Source organism: Elephantulus edwardii, unplaced genomic scaffold (assembly GCF_000299155.1).
Source record: "Elephantulus edwardii isolate Elephantulus edwardi_28Jun2011 unplaced genomic scaffold, EleEdw1.0 scaffold00158, whole genome shotgun sequence".
Lineage (NCBI taxonomy): Eukaryota > Metazoa > Chordata > Mammalia > Macroscelidea > Macroscelididae > Elephantulus > Elephantulus edwardii.
In genome coordinates this window covers 1,596,147-1,615,491 of record NW_006399908.1, presented here as the reverse complement: position 1 = coordinate 1,615,491, position 19,345 = coordinate 1,596,147, and the positions used below count along the sequence as shown (strand labels likewise).

Genomic DNA, 19,345 nt, shown 5'->3' with positions numbered 1-19,345 from the left:
TAAATATAGAAATCTTTTCCTTTTTCCTCAAACTTGTGTCCATGGTGAGCACAAATGATGTAACAAGAGTGGCTTGACCATAGCCATAGGTAGACCATGTTAATTTAATAGGCCAATGTGTTTCAGAAAGTTATATAAAGCAAATTCCATTTCCAAAGAAGTTAGGGAGCAAGAGGAGGCTAGGGAGATTACAATTTAGTTAAAATCATATACACACACATACACAAAATTCTCTTTAGTCAATCCTTCTACATTATAAATTGTTCTACGTTTATGTTTTGAAAGGCTACGTTATTATTTTTTTAAAGTTTTCCTAAATGTAGGACAAAACACATAAACTTAGAAAACAAACAAACAAAAAAAACCTCGGTTTTTTACACGCAGGAAATCAACTGTTTTGCTCTGGTAAAATATATACAGGCTCTGGTAGCCGGCAAGGAGCTGCGCTGCAATCCCAAAGGCACCACAATTCGAATCCACCAGCTGCCCCGTGGGAAGATGGACAATCTCCTCCCAAGTGATTAACTGCGTCTGAAAACCCGATGGAGAGTCAGCAACAACAAGAAATAAAAAGTCGCCTTTGGGCAATTATTCTCCTACGCGCTTTGAGCCTCTGAAAACCCGCTGGAGGGTCAACTATGAGTGGACGTTCTGAGTGCAATTAACGGCAGTAGTTTATTACAAGCATCACTAGAAAATAGACTAACGTGGGCATTTTAAATTTGGCTATAAAAGCCATCAAAGCCAAGACTGAAACGGAGAAAAGAAAAACACACTGTGCAGCAGTTCAACAGTTCGATTGGTCTGGGGAAAGTTTTAGGGAGTAAAGCAAAATTTATCCAGTTCTGTGCTCTTTTTTCATACAGCTCTCCGTCTAGGATTCACAGAGACCTAATTCCACTCAAAAGTCAAGCAGAATAACAAAAGTAAAAAGAAAATAAAATAATAATAATAAATTTAAAAAATTAAAGTGCACTTAGAAGAGCCTTAAAGGCAAAGTGGAGGATGGGGGAAATCCCAGGGTAAGGGGACAAACTCCTTTGGCTCCCAGAAGAACTCCTAAACTCTGGCATTAAGTACGAGCGAGACGAGAACTCCGGAATCCCCAGGATGCCTACTAAGCCTCGGACCACAGCGGGGAGGTCACGGTCAAAGCCGCAGCCCCGACTCGACCGCCGGCCCCGCGCTCTGGCGCGCGCGCGCCGCGTGGGAAAGCAGGGTGACCGCGCACAGATCTACCGAGGGCCCTCCCGGGCACCGCGCGCGGGGCGCCCCCGGGGCAAGAATGGGCCTGGCTCTCACCCTTGTCGCACGCCAGCAAGAACAGCTTCTCATTCAGAGTGTTCTCCTCCTTCACCTCCCGCACATCCTTCAGTGCCATCACCTCGCTGGGCGGCGAGGAGGAGGATGGGGAAGAAGGGAGGGAGGCAGAGGAGGCGCCCGAGAGGTCCGTGCTCGGGTACAGGGCCGCCATCATCGCGGCCCATGATGGGGGCAGGCCAGGGGACGGGGGCGGCGCAGCCGCCGGCCCGGACCCCGACTCCAACCCCTCTCCACGGCTGCAGAAGGGATGAGTGGTTCCCACGGCCGCCTCCGAGCGCGGCCCGTTGACCCCGTAAAGTGGCGCCTCCCCTCGGAACCAGCACTCGCCCTCCACCGACAGCCCCAGGTTGGTGGCGGCGCATGCGCGGCCCCGGGGCCAGCGCCCCCTCCCCAGCCGCCGGCGCCCGAGCCGGGCCGGTCCTCGCCCGTCCGGGGACGACAGACTGGAGCGCGCCAGGACCACAGCCGAGCGCGGGGCCGTGCCAGGAGCCGCAGGGGCCGCGCCGGGGGCGGCCTGGCCCGAGAGGAAGATGAGCGATCAGGAGAGGAGCTCCGAAAGGCGCTGCTGCGCCCGCCGGGCTCACGGGCCGTGGAACTGGCGGCCGGTCCTGCTGCGCCCCAAGAGATGTTCGCGGTTCTCTCCTCACGTCATCCTTGGCTCTTCCAGAGCGACGATACGGGGGCGGGGCCTGCGGCGGGGGCGGAGTCCTAGGCGGGCAGGGCCTGGTGTGGGGTCTGGGCGGAACCCGCGATAGGACTGAGCCTACAGTGGGCGGGGGTCGGAGCGGGGGCGGAGTCCTCTGGGGGTGGGGTCTGGCTTAGGAAGTGCCGCGATAGGACGGGGTACATGGTGGGCGGGGCCCGAGGTGGGGCGGGTTCGAGGGCGCCCCACCCACCGCCCCTTGTGGCGGCTTGTGGGTGCTTCATGCAGCCCTGGGAGCATCGCCCTCTTCCACGCCTGATTTCCTTACTTGTGGTTATTTCCTTTGCTGTCTTCTGCACATTTAATAAAGAAGCAACAGTGGGCGAACTGATTCTTACCAGCTGAGCCCTTTGTAAAGCATTTTCCTGTCCCTGAGCTCTGGTGGTCTAGTGACAAGAAGCTGCACTACAATCTCAAAGGCACGTGGTCCCAGGCCACCCGCTGCTCCGCAGGAGAAGGTTGGGCAGTCTCCTCCTGTGCCTCTGAAAGCCCGCCAAAGGGTCAGCTAAGGATCAGTTCCCATTTGACCATACACAAACCACCTAAAGCAGAAGGGAGGGCTACTATGTGTTCCTGTATGTACTTATATTGAGCTAACCACCTAGTTTCTAAAGACCAAATTTTAGTTTTGGGGGTAGTGATGTTTTGAAGTTGTTTATCTGTAATTGCCATACCATTCCTGATGTCATACCGGGATGAAGCCATAAGGGACCCAAGGTGGGACGGGGTTGGAGCGGAGGGGTGTGGATGGGCAGGGGCGACACCACAGGGTTGCACAATTTGGTGGGTGGAGGGAAGGGGTGAAGCAAATTTGAAAGATCTCGTGGGGATCTGAAAAGACAGGATAATGATGTGCAAGGTCCAATGACGATTAATATTATAAAACAATGCATGGGAACGATTGTATGAAACATAATGTGAATGAAGAATAGTGTGAAAAACAATGTATACAAACTTTAAGCAAACCAATATAAAAAAAGAAAAAAAAATTGTCCCCAGTAACCTGTATGTATATATACTTTTCATCATTGTTTTGTGCCTTCCAAAGTTCTTATCGAGTCTCATAGTGACTCTTCTATTAGAAATCAATGCAGTCCTTATGTGTGAGTTTCATAAAAATGTTTGTCAATAGCTAAATAACCCGAATTCATATAAAAATTCCAGAGTATTTTAGGATACTTTTTTTTCTTTATATGTAGTGATAGATAGTTCTCTACATATACACACACATATGTATATATATAGTTTTACACACACACACACACACACACACACACACACACATCTGGTAGCACTGTCTATAGAGAGTTTTGCTGCTAACTCAAAGACCCAGACTTTCTGGTGGTTTGAATCCACCAGTAGCTTAAAAGGACAAAGACAGGCAATCTCTCAGCAGTGCAATTTACAGCCTTGGCAGTCCACTGGAAAATCAGCTACGACTTGGTTCAAAACGTTATGGCAATGAATCTGAAAGGAGCTGTGTGTGTGTGTGTGTGTGTGTACCCATAAACACAAGAGGCCTGGTGACATAGTTCATTGTAAGGTAAAAAAGGCACACAGAACTGGGTGAAGTTAAACGAAAGAATTTATTAGTGGCTCTTGGGCAGATTTACTGCCTGAGGCCAGAGAGAGGCAGGGTCAGGCAGCAAAGTTGTAAAACAGAAATTATAGGCCAAACTTTTAAGGTAGGGGTTGGGAGTAGGGTGGTCAGCCTGGTGGTCAGTTCTCCGTGGAGGGTGTTGATTTGGTGCCCTTTGTTAGTTCCCAAATATGGAGTTGCTCAGTCAAGCAAGATGTCATTGGTGGTCATGCTCTTTTCTGATTGGCCGTAGTAGTCTTACGCCAGGCAGATTGGAATATCTCCCAGAAGGTGTGGTCAGTGTGGAATGTTGCCCAGCTCCCAGGTGGCCTTTCATTCCAGCCTTTTGGTTATATAGGAGCAACACAGTCTCTCTGGCTACTTCCTACTGAACAGGGGTGGTGAATGGGGCTGGCTGGTGGGCTGGGAAGAGGTTCACTAGGGAGATGGGAATATGGGTGAGAGCAGCATTTGGTTTACTGTGACTTGAGAGATTTCCTGGATGTGGTTCTGTAAAAACTTAAAAGAACAGGGAGCAACCATTAATGTTGAGCAAACTATTAAGAGAAGACCAAGAACTGGGGCTAGCCAGGTAAATAGTGCAGTTTGCCACCACACTGATTATGTATTTGTCAGACCCCTTCCCTTTTTTAGCTCTTCTTTGAGTCTGTCAAGTATCTAGGTTTTCCTCTACTACAGCACTTTCTTTGCTATAATAGCAACATTGTTCATTAAGAAAGATACAGGTGCCACCCTTATCAGCTGTAAGCAAGTCCAGTTCTCATCTTGTCTGTAAGACCTGAGCAAGAGAAGTGATTTCTTGCTGCAAGGAGGCTAAAGATTTGGCAGAGGCGTCTACAGCTATTTGTAGTTGTTATTTTAAATCTCCTGAGGTAATCAGGGAGTGGCCTCGGCCACCACCATCTACACCTACAGCAACCAGAGAGGATGCTAGGGATAACCTTACCAGTACAGGAAGGAATACTTCTCATTTAAAGTGATAACTGTAGAGTGCGTCAAAGAGGACTGAGAGTTCTTCATCTCCATACATCATGAGCTGAGGTACTAATATAGTTGGAACACAGAGGAGTGAGGATGAGGTATTAATTTGTTTACAGAGAGCGAAGTTGCACCAGAAGAATCCTCCAGAAGAAGCATATCTATTTCCTGACACTGTTGTGGTAGTGTTACAAGTAGCTGAGGAAGAGGAGGATGAGATATAGCAATGAGCATAACTGGTATCTGTGCTAGGATGGAACAAGGAAATAAGAGTTTAAGAGGCTTCCTGGAAGATGAATAGTGGTTTGCATGCTATAGTGAAGGGAAGGGTACTGCTAGAAGTGGAGAGCTGTCAAAATAGGCACTTAAAAAGCAGGGAAAGCATTCAGTGATATCTTTTACCTTAGTATGATTAAGTAGAAAGGCTCTTTGAAAGATTAGGGGTAGCTAAGAAAAAGGTTGACTGGCATATGGGTTTAAGGCCAATTGTAGTGACGATTCTTATTGGGAGATGTCATTAGAATGGTCAGCTAGTTGTTTAACAGAGTCACTAACTAGCAGGGCTATTTGAGTGTAAGTTTTCCAGATTTGTGGGGTAGCTCCTGGGAGTGAGCTTCCTTTGTTCTGTACAGTTTTCCCTCCACTCCTTTGGCCCATTTAGGGTCCTAAGGGTCAAAGAGGTTTAAAGAAACTGCTTCCCCCACCACCATTTTTCCTCCATAACCAAAAGATAGGATTGTATGTGATTGTGCATCAAGGAGGTTACCAGCATAGGTGTGTGGATTTTACAGGATGAATATGGGAAGCCACCATAGGTGCTGGGCTATAGTCTTCAACTTGGTTATGTAAGAAACAGATTGCAAGCAGTGGAGTGAATAGTCCTTCTGGCTGGGTTAAGTGGTGGTGACACTTGGAGATTTACGGAGGGGTTTTCAATAAACAGAAGTTGAAAGATTTGTAAGAGTGATGGGCTGAGGAGGGTTAAAGCTTTGTGGGTGAAAAAGGTCTGTAAGACGATTTGGGGAGTAAACAGTAATAGGCTGTGAGAGTGTGAGCAGGCAGGGCAACCAACCTTTGACAGTTGTGGTGAGATGCTGGGATAAGTAAGCAACTGGTTTGTATATTGACAGGCTATGTAAGGACTCCGTATGTAAAGGTACTCAGGAGCAACAGTGTCTCTCTGGAGACTAAGGTGCGCCTGATACACGTCATGGTATTTGCAATCGCTTGTTATGCATCAGAGAGTTGGACAATGACTAGGGAGGACAGAAGGAGAGTGGATGCTTTTGAGCTGTGGTGCTGGAGAAGGGTACTGAATGTACCATGGACTGCCAGGAAAACAAACAGATTCATCTTGGAGAGGATTAAACCAAGCTGCTCCTTGGAGGCAAGGATTCTGGGGCTTCGTCTGACACTCTTTGGACACGTTGCCAGGAGGGAAAGATCCTTGGAGAGGGACATCATGCTTGGGAGGGTGGAGGGACAGCGCAGGAGGGGAAGACCCTCTTTGAGATGGATTGATTCGGTGACTGGGGTAATCGGGATGAGTGTGTCAGAGGCGGTGCAGTTGGCGCAGGATAGAGCAGGGTTTAGAGCTGTTGTGCATAGGATCGCTATGAGTCGGAAACGACTCGATGGCACATAACAACAACATGTAAGGACTCCTACTGCATGGCCTTGGTGCTCTTCTGTGAATAAGCAGAAAGGCTTAGTTGGGTTGGGAAGGGGAAAAGGAGGGGCAGAGATAAGGGTATCATGAAGTGTAAAAAAGGATTTTTGAACTGTGGTGGAGAAAGTAAGTGCCCCCATGGGGGTTTCACAGGCTGTATTGTATAGAGGTTTTGTTAAAGTAGTGAAATTTGGGACCCAGTGTTGGAAGAACCCCGCAAGCCTGAGAAAAGAAAGTATTTGGTCTGTGTTTTCAGGTGGTTGTAGAGATTGAAGAGCTGAAATACAGTCAATGGTGAAAGATTTTGTGGTGGAGGTGAGGAGCACCCCAAACTATGCTATAGAAGGTTAAGACAGCTGGGCATTGGCTGGGGAGACATAACAGGTTTTGGTTCCTAGGAAATTAAGGAGTAGAACAGTGTAACAATGAGAAAGATCATAGGAAGGGCTACATAGGAGGAAATAATCAACATATTGTAACAAAATACTGGGAGAAAGGGAAAGCGAGGACAGATCTTGTCTAAGAGCCTGACCAAAGAGGTGGGGGCTGTCGCAGAACCCCTGTGGGAGCACGGTCCATGTGAGTTGTAACGACAGGTGGGTATCAGGGTCTGTCCATGTGAAAGCAAACAGGAAATAGGAGTCAGGGTGTAAAGGAACTGTAAAGAAAGCATCCTTTAGGTCTAAAACAGTGAAATGAATGAGGGGTGTTTGGTGGGATATGTGATAGGAGTGTATAGGGGTTAGGAACTACTGGGTGTATGGGGATGACTGCATCATTGATGCAGGCCTTCAATGAGCTGATAGGCTTCTGATAGCTAATGGACTAGGAGTATAGAAGTGTTACAAGGAGAGTTAGTGGGACTTAGGAGGCCTTGGCCAAGGAGCCAGGATATGATAGAGAGCAGGCCACATCTGTGGGTAACAGAGATTGGAAACTGAGGTCAATAAGTGAACAATGTAAGGTTTTTTAGAGAAAGGTGAACATGGGTGTGGTGAGAGGCAACTACAGGCTTTGATGTGTCCCATACAATTGGATCTACATCAGAAGGGGGAAGGGGAAGCTTGCTATTTGGAGAAGTAGACAGGTGAGAGATTAGAAAAAGCAAGAGGGAGACATTTGTAGATGGAGATGAAATATGAGGTATAGAGATGGTTGCTTGGAGTGATTGCAAGGTGTCTCAACCTAACAGGGGGATGGGGCAGGAAGGCAGAACTAGGGAAGAGTGCATGAAAGGTCTATTGTCAAGTGTACAGGGCAAATGAGGAGTTCAATGTGGAAAACTAGGTTTGCCATGAATCTCCATGACTGACCTGGGAAAGATTAGTAGCACCTGAAAAGTTGGGGAGGATGGAGAAGGTAGACCCCCGAGTCTGATTTAAAAAAGATATAGACTTATCTGCTACCTAAATAGTTACTCAAGTCTCGGCAAGGGTGATGGGGATCAAGGCTGGGCATTGTCAATCTTATTCCATGAGACCCAGAAGTTCCAGGGGCAAAACTGCCTCATAGGTGGACGGTACCAAAAGCTCGGGAGGAGTAGGTGCCTCTTAGAGGTTGCTCCTCTACCGAAAACCAGGCCTTGATTCGGGCCCTCCCTGGTCCTTGCTGCTCCCCCTAGCAGCCGTCCGTGGTAAGTGATCTCTGACCCTTTCCTCGCCTCTCTTTCCTATACTGCTCTCGAGGAACCCTGCCTCTGGTGCACTCTAGGGATTCCTGTTTCCTGCTGAACCAGGTTCAGCCCCTGAACTTGTGGGTCTGAGGGAATGCCCCATTTGGAGACTTTGTCTTTTAAAGAACACTGTTGTTGTGGTTGTTACGTGCTGTCGAGTCATTTGCGACTCATAGCAACCCTATGTACAACAGCCCTAAACTCTGCTCTATCCTGTGCCAATCGCACCATCTCTGATACACCCATCCCGATTACCCCAGTCACTGAATCAATCCACCTCATAGAGGGCCTTCCCCTCCTGTGCTGTCCCTCCACTCTCCCAAGCCTGATGTCCCTCTCTAAGGACCTGTCCCTCCTTACAAGTCCAAAGTATGTTAGACAGAGCCTCAGAATCCTTGACTCCAAGGAGCTGCCAGGTTTGACCCTTTCCAGGATAAGTCTGTTTTCCTAGCAGTCCATGGTACCCTCAATACTCTTCTGCAGCACCACAGCTCAAAGGCATCAATTCTCCTTCTATCCTCCTTAGTCATTGTCCAACTCTGATGCATAACGAGTGATTGCAAAGACCATGGCCTGTATCAGATGCACCTTAGTCTCCAGAGAGACACCATTGCTCTTAAGTACTTTGGAGAGGTCCCTAACAGCAGACTTTCCCATGGCAATACATCTTTTAATTTCCCAGCTACTGGTGCCGAGAGTGTTGACTGTGGAGCCAAGCAAACTAAAGATGTGAACAATCTCAATCTCTTCACCATCCATCCTGATGCTACCAATTGGCCCAGTGGTGAGAATCTTTCTCTTCTTGAGATTGAGCCCCAATCCATATTAGAGGCTGCAGTTCTTGACCCTCTGCAGCAAGCGCTTCAGGTCCTCCTCAGTTTCAGCAAGAAGGGTTGTGTCATCTGCATAACGCAGATTGTTGATACATCTTCCACCAATCCTGATACCACATTTCTCCTCATAGAGTCCAGCCTCCAAGATGATATGTTCTGCATACAGGTTGAAAAGGTATGGAGACAGGACACATCCCTGGCGTACGCCCTTCCCAATTTTGAACCATGCAGTGTTTCCATGCTCTGTTCTGACGACTGCCTCTTGGTCCAAGTATAGGTTTCGCATTAGCACGATTAACTGTTCTGATATTCCCATTCTTCTCAGAGTCAGCCACAGTTTGTTATGATCCACACAGTCAAACGCCTTTGCATAATCAATGAAACACAGATATACATTTCTCTGGTATTCCCTGCTTTCAGCTAAGATCCACCTAACATCAGCTACAATATCCCTAGTACCACGACCCCTTCTAAACCCAGCCTGGGCTTCTGGCAGTTCTCTGCTGATGTGCTGTTCCAGTCGTTTTTGGATAATCTTCAGTAAAATCTTGCTTGCATGTGAAATTAATTATATTGTTCTGTAGTTTCTGCACTCAGTTGGGTCACCTTTCTTTGGGATGGGAACAAATATAGATCTCTTCCAGTCAGTTGGCCAGGTGGTTGTTCTCCAGATTTCTTGGCACAACTTGGTGAGCACATCCAGGGCAGCATCTGTTAGCTGAAATATGTCAATTGGTATATCATCTATTCCTGGGGCCTTATTTTTTGCTATTTCCTTCAAAGCAGCTTGAACTTCTTCCTTCATCACCATAGACTCTTGCTCATAGGTTGTTTCTTGAAATTCTTCTGTGTCTGCCAATTCCTTTCGATACAGTGACTCAGTATATTCTTTCCATCTTCTTTAATACTTCCTGGATCATTTCATATTCTGCCTAAAGCATCCTTCATTATAGCAACTCTAGGTTTGAATTTGTTGTTCAGTTCCTTGAGCTTAAGAAATGCTGAGCGAGTTTGGTGCTTTTGATTATCTGACTCCAACTCCTTGCACATTTCATTGTAATATTTTACTTTATCATCCCGTGCTGCCTTTTGAAATCTTCTATTCAACTCTTTAGGACTGGAATTATATCCTGTTCTTCAGGTGCTTTCTGGATCATCTCAGATGCAGATCATCTTGTCTTCCTGATAGTCTTCATCTAGTATAGTCCCTGCCAGTGTTAAGGTGCAATTCACTGGGACCCTGAGGTCAGAGTAAAACTGCCCCATCATTTCCAAGGCTGTGCATCTTTACAGCACAGCTTGCCACATTGTTCTTCTGAAGAATCGCTGAGGAACTCAAATCATCAACTATGGGAAGCCAAATTTCCTCCAAATATTATATGAAAAACCATATGCTTATTCAGGAATTGAAGGAATTACAAATTTATAAGTTGGAATTTCTCTTGTGACAGATCACAGGAAATGAGCTGTCCCAGTGCAGAGGGAGTGTTAATACATGTAAAATACTTCCTTCCTGAGCTAAAGCATTAGGTTGACAATAAAGAAATATTTCGCTTCGTTTACAAGAAAATTCTCTTTATGATTTATTTCCCTGATTCTCAAGAAATACACAGAGAGGCATGGCTTTTGGTGCTTCAGTTTATTCGAACTGCTGGCCCCTGTCTTTTACACTCTCTGTTTATTAAACATTCTTGGTGTTTTGTCTCGTTATTATTAACATACTTCACCCTCGGTCTGCAATAATCAACTTTTTGGTTAAGCAATCAAGTGCTTTAATACAGCTCATCTAGAACTCATTTTATAGTGTAAGCTAGAGTATTTTAGCATCCCCAGAGAAAGTCCTTCAACAAGATGGACAGACATGGTGACTGCAGCAATGGGATTAAGAGTTTATTAACATGGCACAGGACAGGACAGGGTTCAGGTGTGTTATTCAATGTGAATCATACTCAGCTTAACAGCACCTGGCAACATATGAACTGTCATTTTAAAGGTCAATGATCACCCTTCATGGACTTTGCATCTGTGATACGGAGACCATGGTAGGACTGTAATGAACAAGTTCTGGCAAAGTTCAGGAACTGTCCATTGTTGAAAGAAACCAAACCACATGTACAAGAGAAAAAAAACCCAAAACCAAAACAGTCACAAATCTAGCCCTAGAAAGAAAAATTAAATTCAGATCTATTCCTACAAATGGAATAGAATCCTTCCTATATTGTTCTTGGACCCCACTTGTGGTTTCTTTTCTTGAAATGCCAAGAAGACCCTTCCTGCTCCATGGCTTCTGCTCTTGTTCCCTTTGCTGAAATTACCTCGATCCTCCCTCGTCACACGGATCTCTGTTCAAATATCACATTTGTAGGATGAATTTCCTTCCCACATCATTCCTCATGTATCTATCACATTATCCTATTTTATTTCTCCTGCTTTTTTTCCAACTACCTGAAATTCTTACTAGTTTCCTTAGCATCCATTGCCTTCCAGTAGGATATAAGATTCATGATTCAGGAAACTAGTATTTTTTTCTCAATTAAACCTTCAATGTCTAGTAGAACCCTTGGTTTAATACGGACAAATTTTTGTTTGTCATTGTTGTTATGTGCCATTGAGTCACTTGCAACTCATAGCAATCCTATGTAGGGCTGTCAAATCCTTGCCTCCAAGGAACAGCCTATTGTTAATGAATTAATTTATTCACTCATTATTGTAACACGAACTTAAAATTTTAATCATTATACAGTTGCTTTATTCTCTACTAAAATTTAGCACGTGAAAGAACCCTTTCCAAAGAAATATATGACCTCATAGAATTTTGTTTTAAAAATTAACTTAAGAAGAATTTTCTTTCCTTTCTTACAAAACAAGCTTTTCCTAGACTAAATTTCAAGCCTGTATGTTTTTCATTAAGTAAAATAAATATGGACACTTTTAGACTTACACAGCATTTTTATTAAATATATTTTGTGATAAAGTAACACTCTTAAGATGCTATAAATCAGGTAAGTAAAAGTAATGAGGAAAATACTTAGAGGAAGAAACATAATTTAAATAATCTCACTAAAAACCAAGAACATATCTAAATCTTCATTATAACAAAGCAGTCATCAAAATATAAAAGGAAATGCAATCTCTTATAGAAGAATATATTTGAAAATTTTACCTGTTAATCATTTACTTTAAAAAAGTCTATTCTAAATAATAAGCAGTCTTCCTCATAGCAACCTGTATGTTTTAATCAATGATTGGAAGGAAATTTAGGCTCTTCATTCACACTGAGGTAAGTGACAGCATGTTGGCTGTACAACAGAACAGCTCACTGGCTATAGCCAGGGAAGATACAGAAAGGGCTGGTGCTAAATCAACTCATACAAAAACGAGTCTGAAGGTTTAGATACTCAAGTCATAGAACCATGAACCAAACATTGCAAATTAGAAGGAAGCTTTGGGGGGAAAATCACATAAAAAATACTCTATCCAGGCCAGGAACTTTTGTTCCTTTCTATTAATGGTATTCTGTGGATATATCCTAAATTACTTAGGACTTATATATAGACCAAAATGAAAACCAAGCCATTGTGCCAGTTTGCCTCACATCAACCCTTCATTGGGCTTTGGGGGTTATAAAGTACTAGGGATGCAGCCCATCTTTCTTCCTTAAGAGTAGGTAGTGGGTTTGAACTCTCGACTTTACATTTAGCAGTCCAAAACATACTGCATACACTTCACCACCACATCTCCTTAAATCAAATTTAGCAAGTACAGTTCAAAGCTAATAAAACAGTGTTAATATGTCTTGAGTGCTCTGGTCCATATTTGGTTACAAATTATTTGCAAGGCATCAGTTGACAATTTATTGTATGTATATTCAGAATGAATACTGCTGCAATTTTTTTTTAAAAAATCTAAACACCCATGAATCAGATTTCCACAAACTGAAAGTACTGTACAGGTATTGGGGTTACAGCAAATGCCTCTAATTGACTGATAGCATACTGAGTAGGGAAATAGGCAATTTGGGTCCAAAACATTTCTCTAATGAAATTTCTGTGAACATACATATGTTATATGTCACAGTTAAAGTTTTCTTGTCAAATGAGCATCTGTAAATTATTAATACAGTTAAAATAAGTTTTAAGTAAGAAGTTCCTGCTATGTATACAAGAGAGTGAATTCTGGGGTCTCTTCAAGAGCTCTTCTATATAAAAATGTTTAATAGTAATGAACAATGCCTGCTTAATTGAATTTTTAGATAATATAGAAATTTATAGAAAAGTCAAATTTTTAGACCATTTAGAGGACAAAAATAGAAAGACTGAACTGGTTTATGGCTGAGTATTTATGATCAAGATCAAAATAACATAATACACACAAAATAATCAAAACACAATGCACAGCAAGACCTGCAAAAAAAAGCTTTTTGCACTGATCTTTTTGACCACATAAATCAATGAATCAGTTTTGTTTCAATGAGACATTTAGGAAAAGAATAATTTAATCATGGATTATCAGCTTGGTAATGGACATATTCTATTGATTAGTAAATTAATTATGTTATTCAGAAATGTTGAGAAAGTCTAACTATTATGAATAGGATACTAAATTGCATTAATGAATACATAACTATTTTGAGCATACATACAAATAATTTTATATATGCACTACATTTCAGAATTCTGTAAACTGTGAGGCATTCAACCTGATCAGTGTGGCAGAGTGTTAAATGATTCATTATTTTATTTTGTTCAGTCCTTTTCCCATTAGACAGGCGAACACTGTCATAACCATCTTTGGTTTCACTTCTACCAGGTCATCAGGTAATGCATATATCCGGGCACCAATCTTTCGAGCAACCGAAATGGCGTATCTTGAAAAGAAAAAAAAGAAAGAAATTTTGGTATTAGTCATTTACTTTGTTTTCACTTAATGTCTTAACAAAAGGAGGATATGTTATGGTAAGTAAGATTAACTTTACAAAAAAGGTTACGTTTTTGAGTCTTAAATCATATTCCATTACAAACTGTACTTAGAATGACATTTTAAAAATACGATAACCTTTCTTACTTAGCATTATTCAGCTTGTCCTCATCAGATAATGCTTCTCTTTTGACCATTTCCTGACGAACTGCATTTGGTGCAATGGCATCTATTAAATCTAGGACAGGTAAACTGGTGCTAATAGACTTGTCCTATGGGGAAAAAGATGAGTAGTCATAAATGTCTGAATTTTCATTTTTATAAGTGCCAAACTGTTCTCATTATATCGCTGGAAGTAATCTCTAGTTTTTATTTGTTCCTAAAATTCTGGTTTTCTGTAGCCAGATCATAAACATCATAAACCATTTAAAATATTCTTTCTATTCCATCGTTAGACAGATTATAGTATAGAAAATGGTAACCATCCCTAGTATTTTTGGAAGTAACAATTCCTAGAGTATGATAACTGTAATGTCTATATTATAAAAAATATGTAACTTTGGATAGAAGACAGGACATCGGTAGTTGTATAACTTGTAGGAATAATATATATACTTTTTAGGCCATGAATCCCTAAATTTTCACTTAATAATTTTCAGAAAGAAAAATTAAAGGAATAGAGAAAAGAATTGAAACATTACCAAAAAGCATTGTACCAGTTGTTTTACATGCTTTGATTCTCTTAATCTTCCTAAAAGGCCTGATGATTAAAAATTTGAATCTCTTTTATTTAGAGACAAAAATTTGAGTTTCAGAGAGTTCATATGACTTGTTCACATAGCCAGTAAGAACAAAGCCAATACCTGAATCTATGGACTACTTGATTCTAACACTTAACATTTTATTTTTATATCACTGCTTAGGTGAACTAAAAATGAACAAGAAAACAGCACTGAATTTGTAATCAGAAATGTTAGTATGAATTGATCCTATCATGTACAAGTACTTGAACCAATGGGATAAGCTCTCTCAGCTTGAATACGAATGCTGGTGGCACAATAGTTAAACAATCAGCTGCTGATTAAAAGGTCGCTCTGAGGAAGAGAAGATGTAGCAGTCTACTTCCAGAAAGATTTAAAGCCTTGGAGACTGGAGTTAAAAGCTGATCTTTCAATATGACTTTCCTAGCCATTGTCTAATTTGACCATGTGGATGAGTGTAGGCCTATATCCATAATGGGACTGGCTATCTCACCAATCCACAGGAGGATTTGCGAGTTTCACCAATATACAAGAAGATTGACTGGCTAGTTTCGCCAATAAATTCAGCAGCTCAAGCCACAGAATTAAGCCTTTCCCACAAGCGAAGAAGAGAAGAAGAAGAAGAAGAAGGAAGAATTAACACCTTACTCTCCAGTAGCCAGGAAATTAAAAGACGTATTGCCATGGGAAAGTCTGCTGTTAGGGACCTTTTCAAAGTTCTGAAGAGCAATGGTTTCCCTCTGGAGACTTGAGTGTGTCTGATACAGGCCATGGTCTTTGTAATCACTTGTTATGCTGGACAATGACCAGGGAGGATAGAAGGAGTATTGATGCTTTTGAGCTTTGGTGTTGGAGAAGAGTGTTGAGGGTACCATGGACTGCTAGGAAAACAAACAGATTCATCCTTGAGAGGGTTAAATTGGGCTGCTCCTTGGAGGCAAGGATTCTGAGGTTTCGTCTAACATACTTTGGACATGTTGTAAGGAGGGACAGGTCCTTGGAGAGGGACATCATGCTTGGGAGGGTGGTGGGACACCGCAGGAGAGGAAGGCCCTTTATGAGGTGGATTGATTCAATGACTGGGGTAATCGGGATGGGCGTGTCAGAGATAGTGCGATTGGCGCAGGATAGAGCAGAGTTTAGGGCTGTTGTACATAGGGTCGCTATGAGTCGCAAGTGACTCGATAGCACATAACAACATCAACATAGAGGAAGAGATGTAGGAAAGGGTTGTGTCCTCCCCTGACATGAATTCTTCTACTTAATCACTAAATCTCAGTCCTCAGTTTTAACACCTCTTTTCCTCTAACTTATTGTTCTTGTTATGTGCCGTCCTGGCTACTGGTGCCAAGGGTGTTGACCGTGGAGCCGAGCACACTGAAGCTGTGAACAATCTCAATCTCTTTGCCATCCATCCTGATGCTACCGATTGGTCCAGTGGTGAGAATTTTTGTCTTCTTAACATTGAGCCTCAGTCCATATTGAAGGCTGCAGTCCTTGACCCTCTGCAATAAGTGCATAAGGTCCTCCTCAGTTTCAGCAAGCAAGGTTGTGTCACCTGCATAACACAGACTGTTGATAGATCGTCCACCAATCCTAATGCCACGCTTCTCCTCATAGAGCCCAGCCTCTCAGATAATCTGCTCTGCATATAGGTTGAAAAGGTATGGAGATAGGACACATCCCTGACGTACACCCTTCCCAATTTTGAACCATGCAGTGTTGCCCTGCTCTGTTCTGATGAGCCTCTTGGTGCAAGTATAGGTTTCACATTAGCACGATTAAATGTTCTGGGATTCCCATTCTTCTCAGAGTCAGCCACAGGTTGTTATGATCCACACAGTCAGATGCCTTTGCATAACCAATGATACACAGATAGACATTCTTCTGGTATTCTCTGCTTTCAGCTAAGATCCATCTAACATCAGCTACAACATCCCTAGTACCACGACCCCTTCTAAACCCAGCCTGGACTTCTGGCAGTTCTCTGCTGATGTACTGTTCCAGTCGTTTCTGGATAATCTTCAGTAGAGTCTTGCTTGCATGTGAAATCAATGATATTGTTCTGTAGTTTGCACACTCAGTTGGGTCACCCTTCTTTGGGATGGGAACAAATATAGACCTCTTCCAGTTAGTTGGCCAAGTGGTTGTTCTCCAGATTTCTTGGCACAACTTGGTGAGCACATCCAGGGCAGCATCTGTTAGCTGAAATATGTCAATTGGTATACCATCTATTCCTGGGGCCTTAATTTTTGCTATTTCCTTCAAAGCAGCTTGAACTTCTGCCTTCATCACCATAGGCTCTGGCTCAAATGCTATTTCATTAAATTCTTCTGTATCTGCCAATTCCTTTCGGTACAATGACTCAGTATATTCCTTCCATCTTTTTTTGATACCTCCTGGATCATTTAACATTCTGCCTAAAGCATCCTTGATTGTAGCAACTCGAGGTTTGAATTTGCTCTTCAGTTCCTTGAGCTTAAGAAATGGTGAACGGGTTCGGCCCTTTTGATTTTCCGACTCTAGCTCCTCGCACATTTCACTGTAATATTTTGCTTTGTCATTCCGTGCTGCCTTTTGGAATCTTCTGTTCAGCTCTTTAGTGTCTAGGATTCTTCCTTGTGCTTTGGCTTCTCTACGTTCCAGTGCAATCTTCATAGTTTCTTCTAACTTACTTCATGAAAATTACCTGAAATCTAACATGCTTAAAACAGAACTCATCACTTTTTGAAGAGAACAACTCTACCTCATGAAATTCCCATTTCTGTTGGTGTTACCTGTTTTCCAGCCACTTATGGATTCTGCTAATTTTTCCCTCTCTTGATTCCCTACATAAAGAGGTCAAATCATAGATGTTCTTCTTCTATGCATCCTCACAACTGTCAGTGCTTTTCCTCACTCAGGCCCACTCAGACTTTTTATCACATCACTCTTTGACTGCTACTTGGCTTCCTTCACACTATTCTTGCATTTACACCATTCTTCCTCCAACCCATCCTGGGTCGGTTCTCTGCCCATTCTTCAGAAGCCATTCAGGAAGAAATGATCACTTAGACTTTTCCATGATACTATTTGCTCTATTACTTCATTTATATTTTACCATTTACTCTCTTTTTCATTTTCTTCGAAATGGTGAACACTGAGGGCCAAATCAGTGCCTTCTATCCTGTATCTTTTTTATTGTTCACTTAGAAAAGTTACTTACATAGTAATACTTCAATTAACATTTCTAGATTTCTTCCCCAAACCATTTTCTCATTTTACTTGATACAATATGCTCATTATGTTTAAGGACTTCATATAATTTTTTTTTATGCTGGTTTACTTACAAAGTTCATATACATTCGTGTACATATAAGTTTACTACCATTTTAAAGAGTAAATCTGAATTACAGAATACTTTAGTGAGTTTCATCATGTTTTAAATTTTTAAACTGTGTTTTGTACCTATACATACACAGAGACAAATAATACTCTGAAAATTACTTTTTAGAAAAATAAGCACAATAAGAACTCAATATTATGAACTCTTTCTAAAAGGTAAAAATAGAGTGCTTGAAAAAGGACTCAAGCAGAATCTCTACCAACCACCTGACTCTTAATTGGATTGCACTTTGTTATGTTGCACTTGTTATGTTTCACTGTTTTACAAAAATACAGGCTAATTGCTGGTTTTCCACCTATCATAATAAAATCACACACACAAGGCTCACAAATGAAAAGTGCAAGCAGACATGCTTATTTGAGCTGACAGGGCTTCCATGCAAAAGCCAAACAAACACAATGGAGATGCATGAAAATTAGTGGGTGTATGCAGATTACACTTTCAACGCTTGATGAATCATCCACAAATGCTCAGAAGTGAGTGTTAAGTGCCATTATGAATCCAGATGACAAGATTTTTTTTTCCTACCCGTTTTCTCAATTCCCACTTGAATCAGTTTGGCTGGGTCTGTTATGCCTTGGAAATGATGCCAATACAATTCTGATACTGCCGCTAGGGAGCATAAAACAGGACAGGTCCTGCATAAACAATGACTTTTTAAACAATGACTTTTTAATCTTTCCTTTCCATCTGCAATTGGATTCTTTTGGTTCTATTTCTTTTGATAAGATCATATTACTGAGGCTGCTCACAATTAACCTGTATTTACATGATTTAGAACAATGTAAAAAAGTGAAAATTCAAATCATCTTTGGAGGGGTTTACAAATGCTACATAATTCATTTGCCTACACTCAGAAGTTAAGTGTGGCTGTGATACATTAATATAAATCTTACTGAACCTAAGCCAATGTGATTCCCAATAACAATTCCCTCCTAACTTAGTTTCTTACACTACCCCTCAAAAAAGAAATACTCTTCTGATTACCTTGAAGCTGGAAATAGAAGTCTTTTTGCTTGCATTTTTAAGAGTCTGATTGACCCATTTGATAATAATATCATCATTTACTTTTTCACCTTCTCCAAGATCTGATAGCACATTCAATGTGTACCTGCAATAGGAAAGATACATATTTAAGACACAAATGGGTAAGACTTGTTCTATTATCTTTTCAGTCAGTACTTAGATAAATATTTAAGAGATATTTCAGCTCTAATAAATATTTCTAATTTTAGCCTGGTATTTGTACTTGGGAGACATCTCAAAGTGACAACACTCACTAATTAGAAATTTAAAAAACCATTAGAAAGTATTTTAAAAGATGAAAACAATTTTTTTATACCACCTTGTTGCTCACAGTTAAAAGAAAACAATTTCTTTTGAAGCCGCTTCTAACAGGCATTGATAAAAATGACTATGTTTTCAGAAACTGCTTTATTTTTAAAATAAAGTATGATTTCTAAAAAATAACCAACAGTTAAGTAATTTTCAATTGATATATTTT

General features: G+C 41.9%; 2 protein-coding genes across 3 annotated transcripts in view; both read right to left on the bottom strand.

The window, feature by feature from the left end:
* TRPC1 (transient receptor potential cation channel, subfamily C, member 1) overlaps positions 1-1,958 on the bottom strand; it is a 101,873-nt gene extending 99,915 nt beyond the window's left edge. Inside the window, exon 1 of one of the 2 annotated variants that reach the window (XM_006895107.1) lies at positions 1,303-1,958. In XM_006895107.1, coding sequence (XP_006895169.1) covers positions 1,303-1,477 — 175 coding nt within the window. In that variant the 5' untranslated portion in view covers positions 1,478-1,958. The remainder of the gene's footprint in view (positions 1-1,302) is intronic. The other variant, XM_006895108.1, reaches the window with a different exon arrangement.
* Positions 1,959-13,462: 11,504 nt separating this feature from the next.
* PLS1 (plastin 1) overlaps positions 13,463-19,345 on the bottom strand; it is a 78,078-nt gene continuing 72,195 nt past the window's right edge. The window contains exons 13-15 of the mRNA XM_006895106.1: positions 18,829-18,952; positions 13,843-13,967; positions 13,463-13,645 (exon numbers count right to left, since the gene is read on the bottom strand). Of these exons, the coding sequence (XP_006895168.1) occupies positions 13,510-13,645; positions 13,843-13,967; positions 18,829-18,952 (385 nt within the window). The 3' untranslated portion in view covers positions 13,463-13,509. The remainder of the gene's footprint in view (positions 13,646-13,842; positions 13,968-18,828; positions 18,953-19,345) is intronic.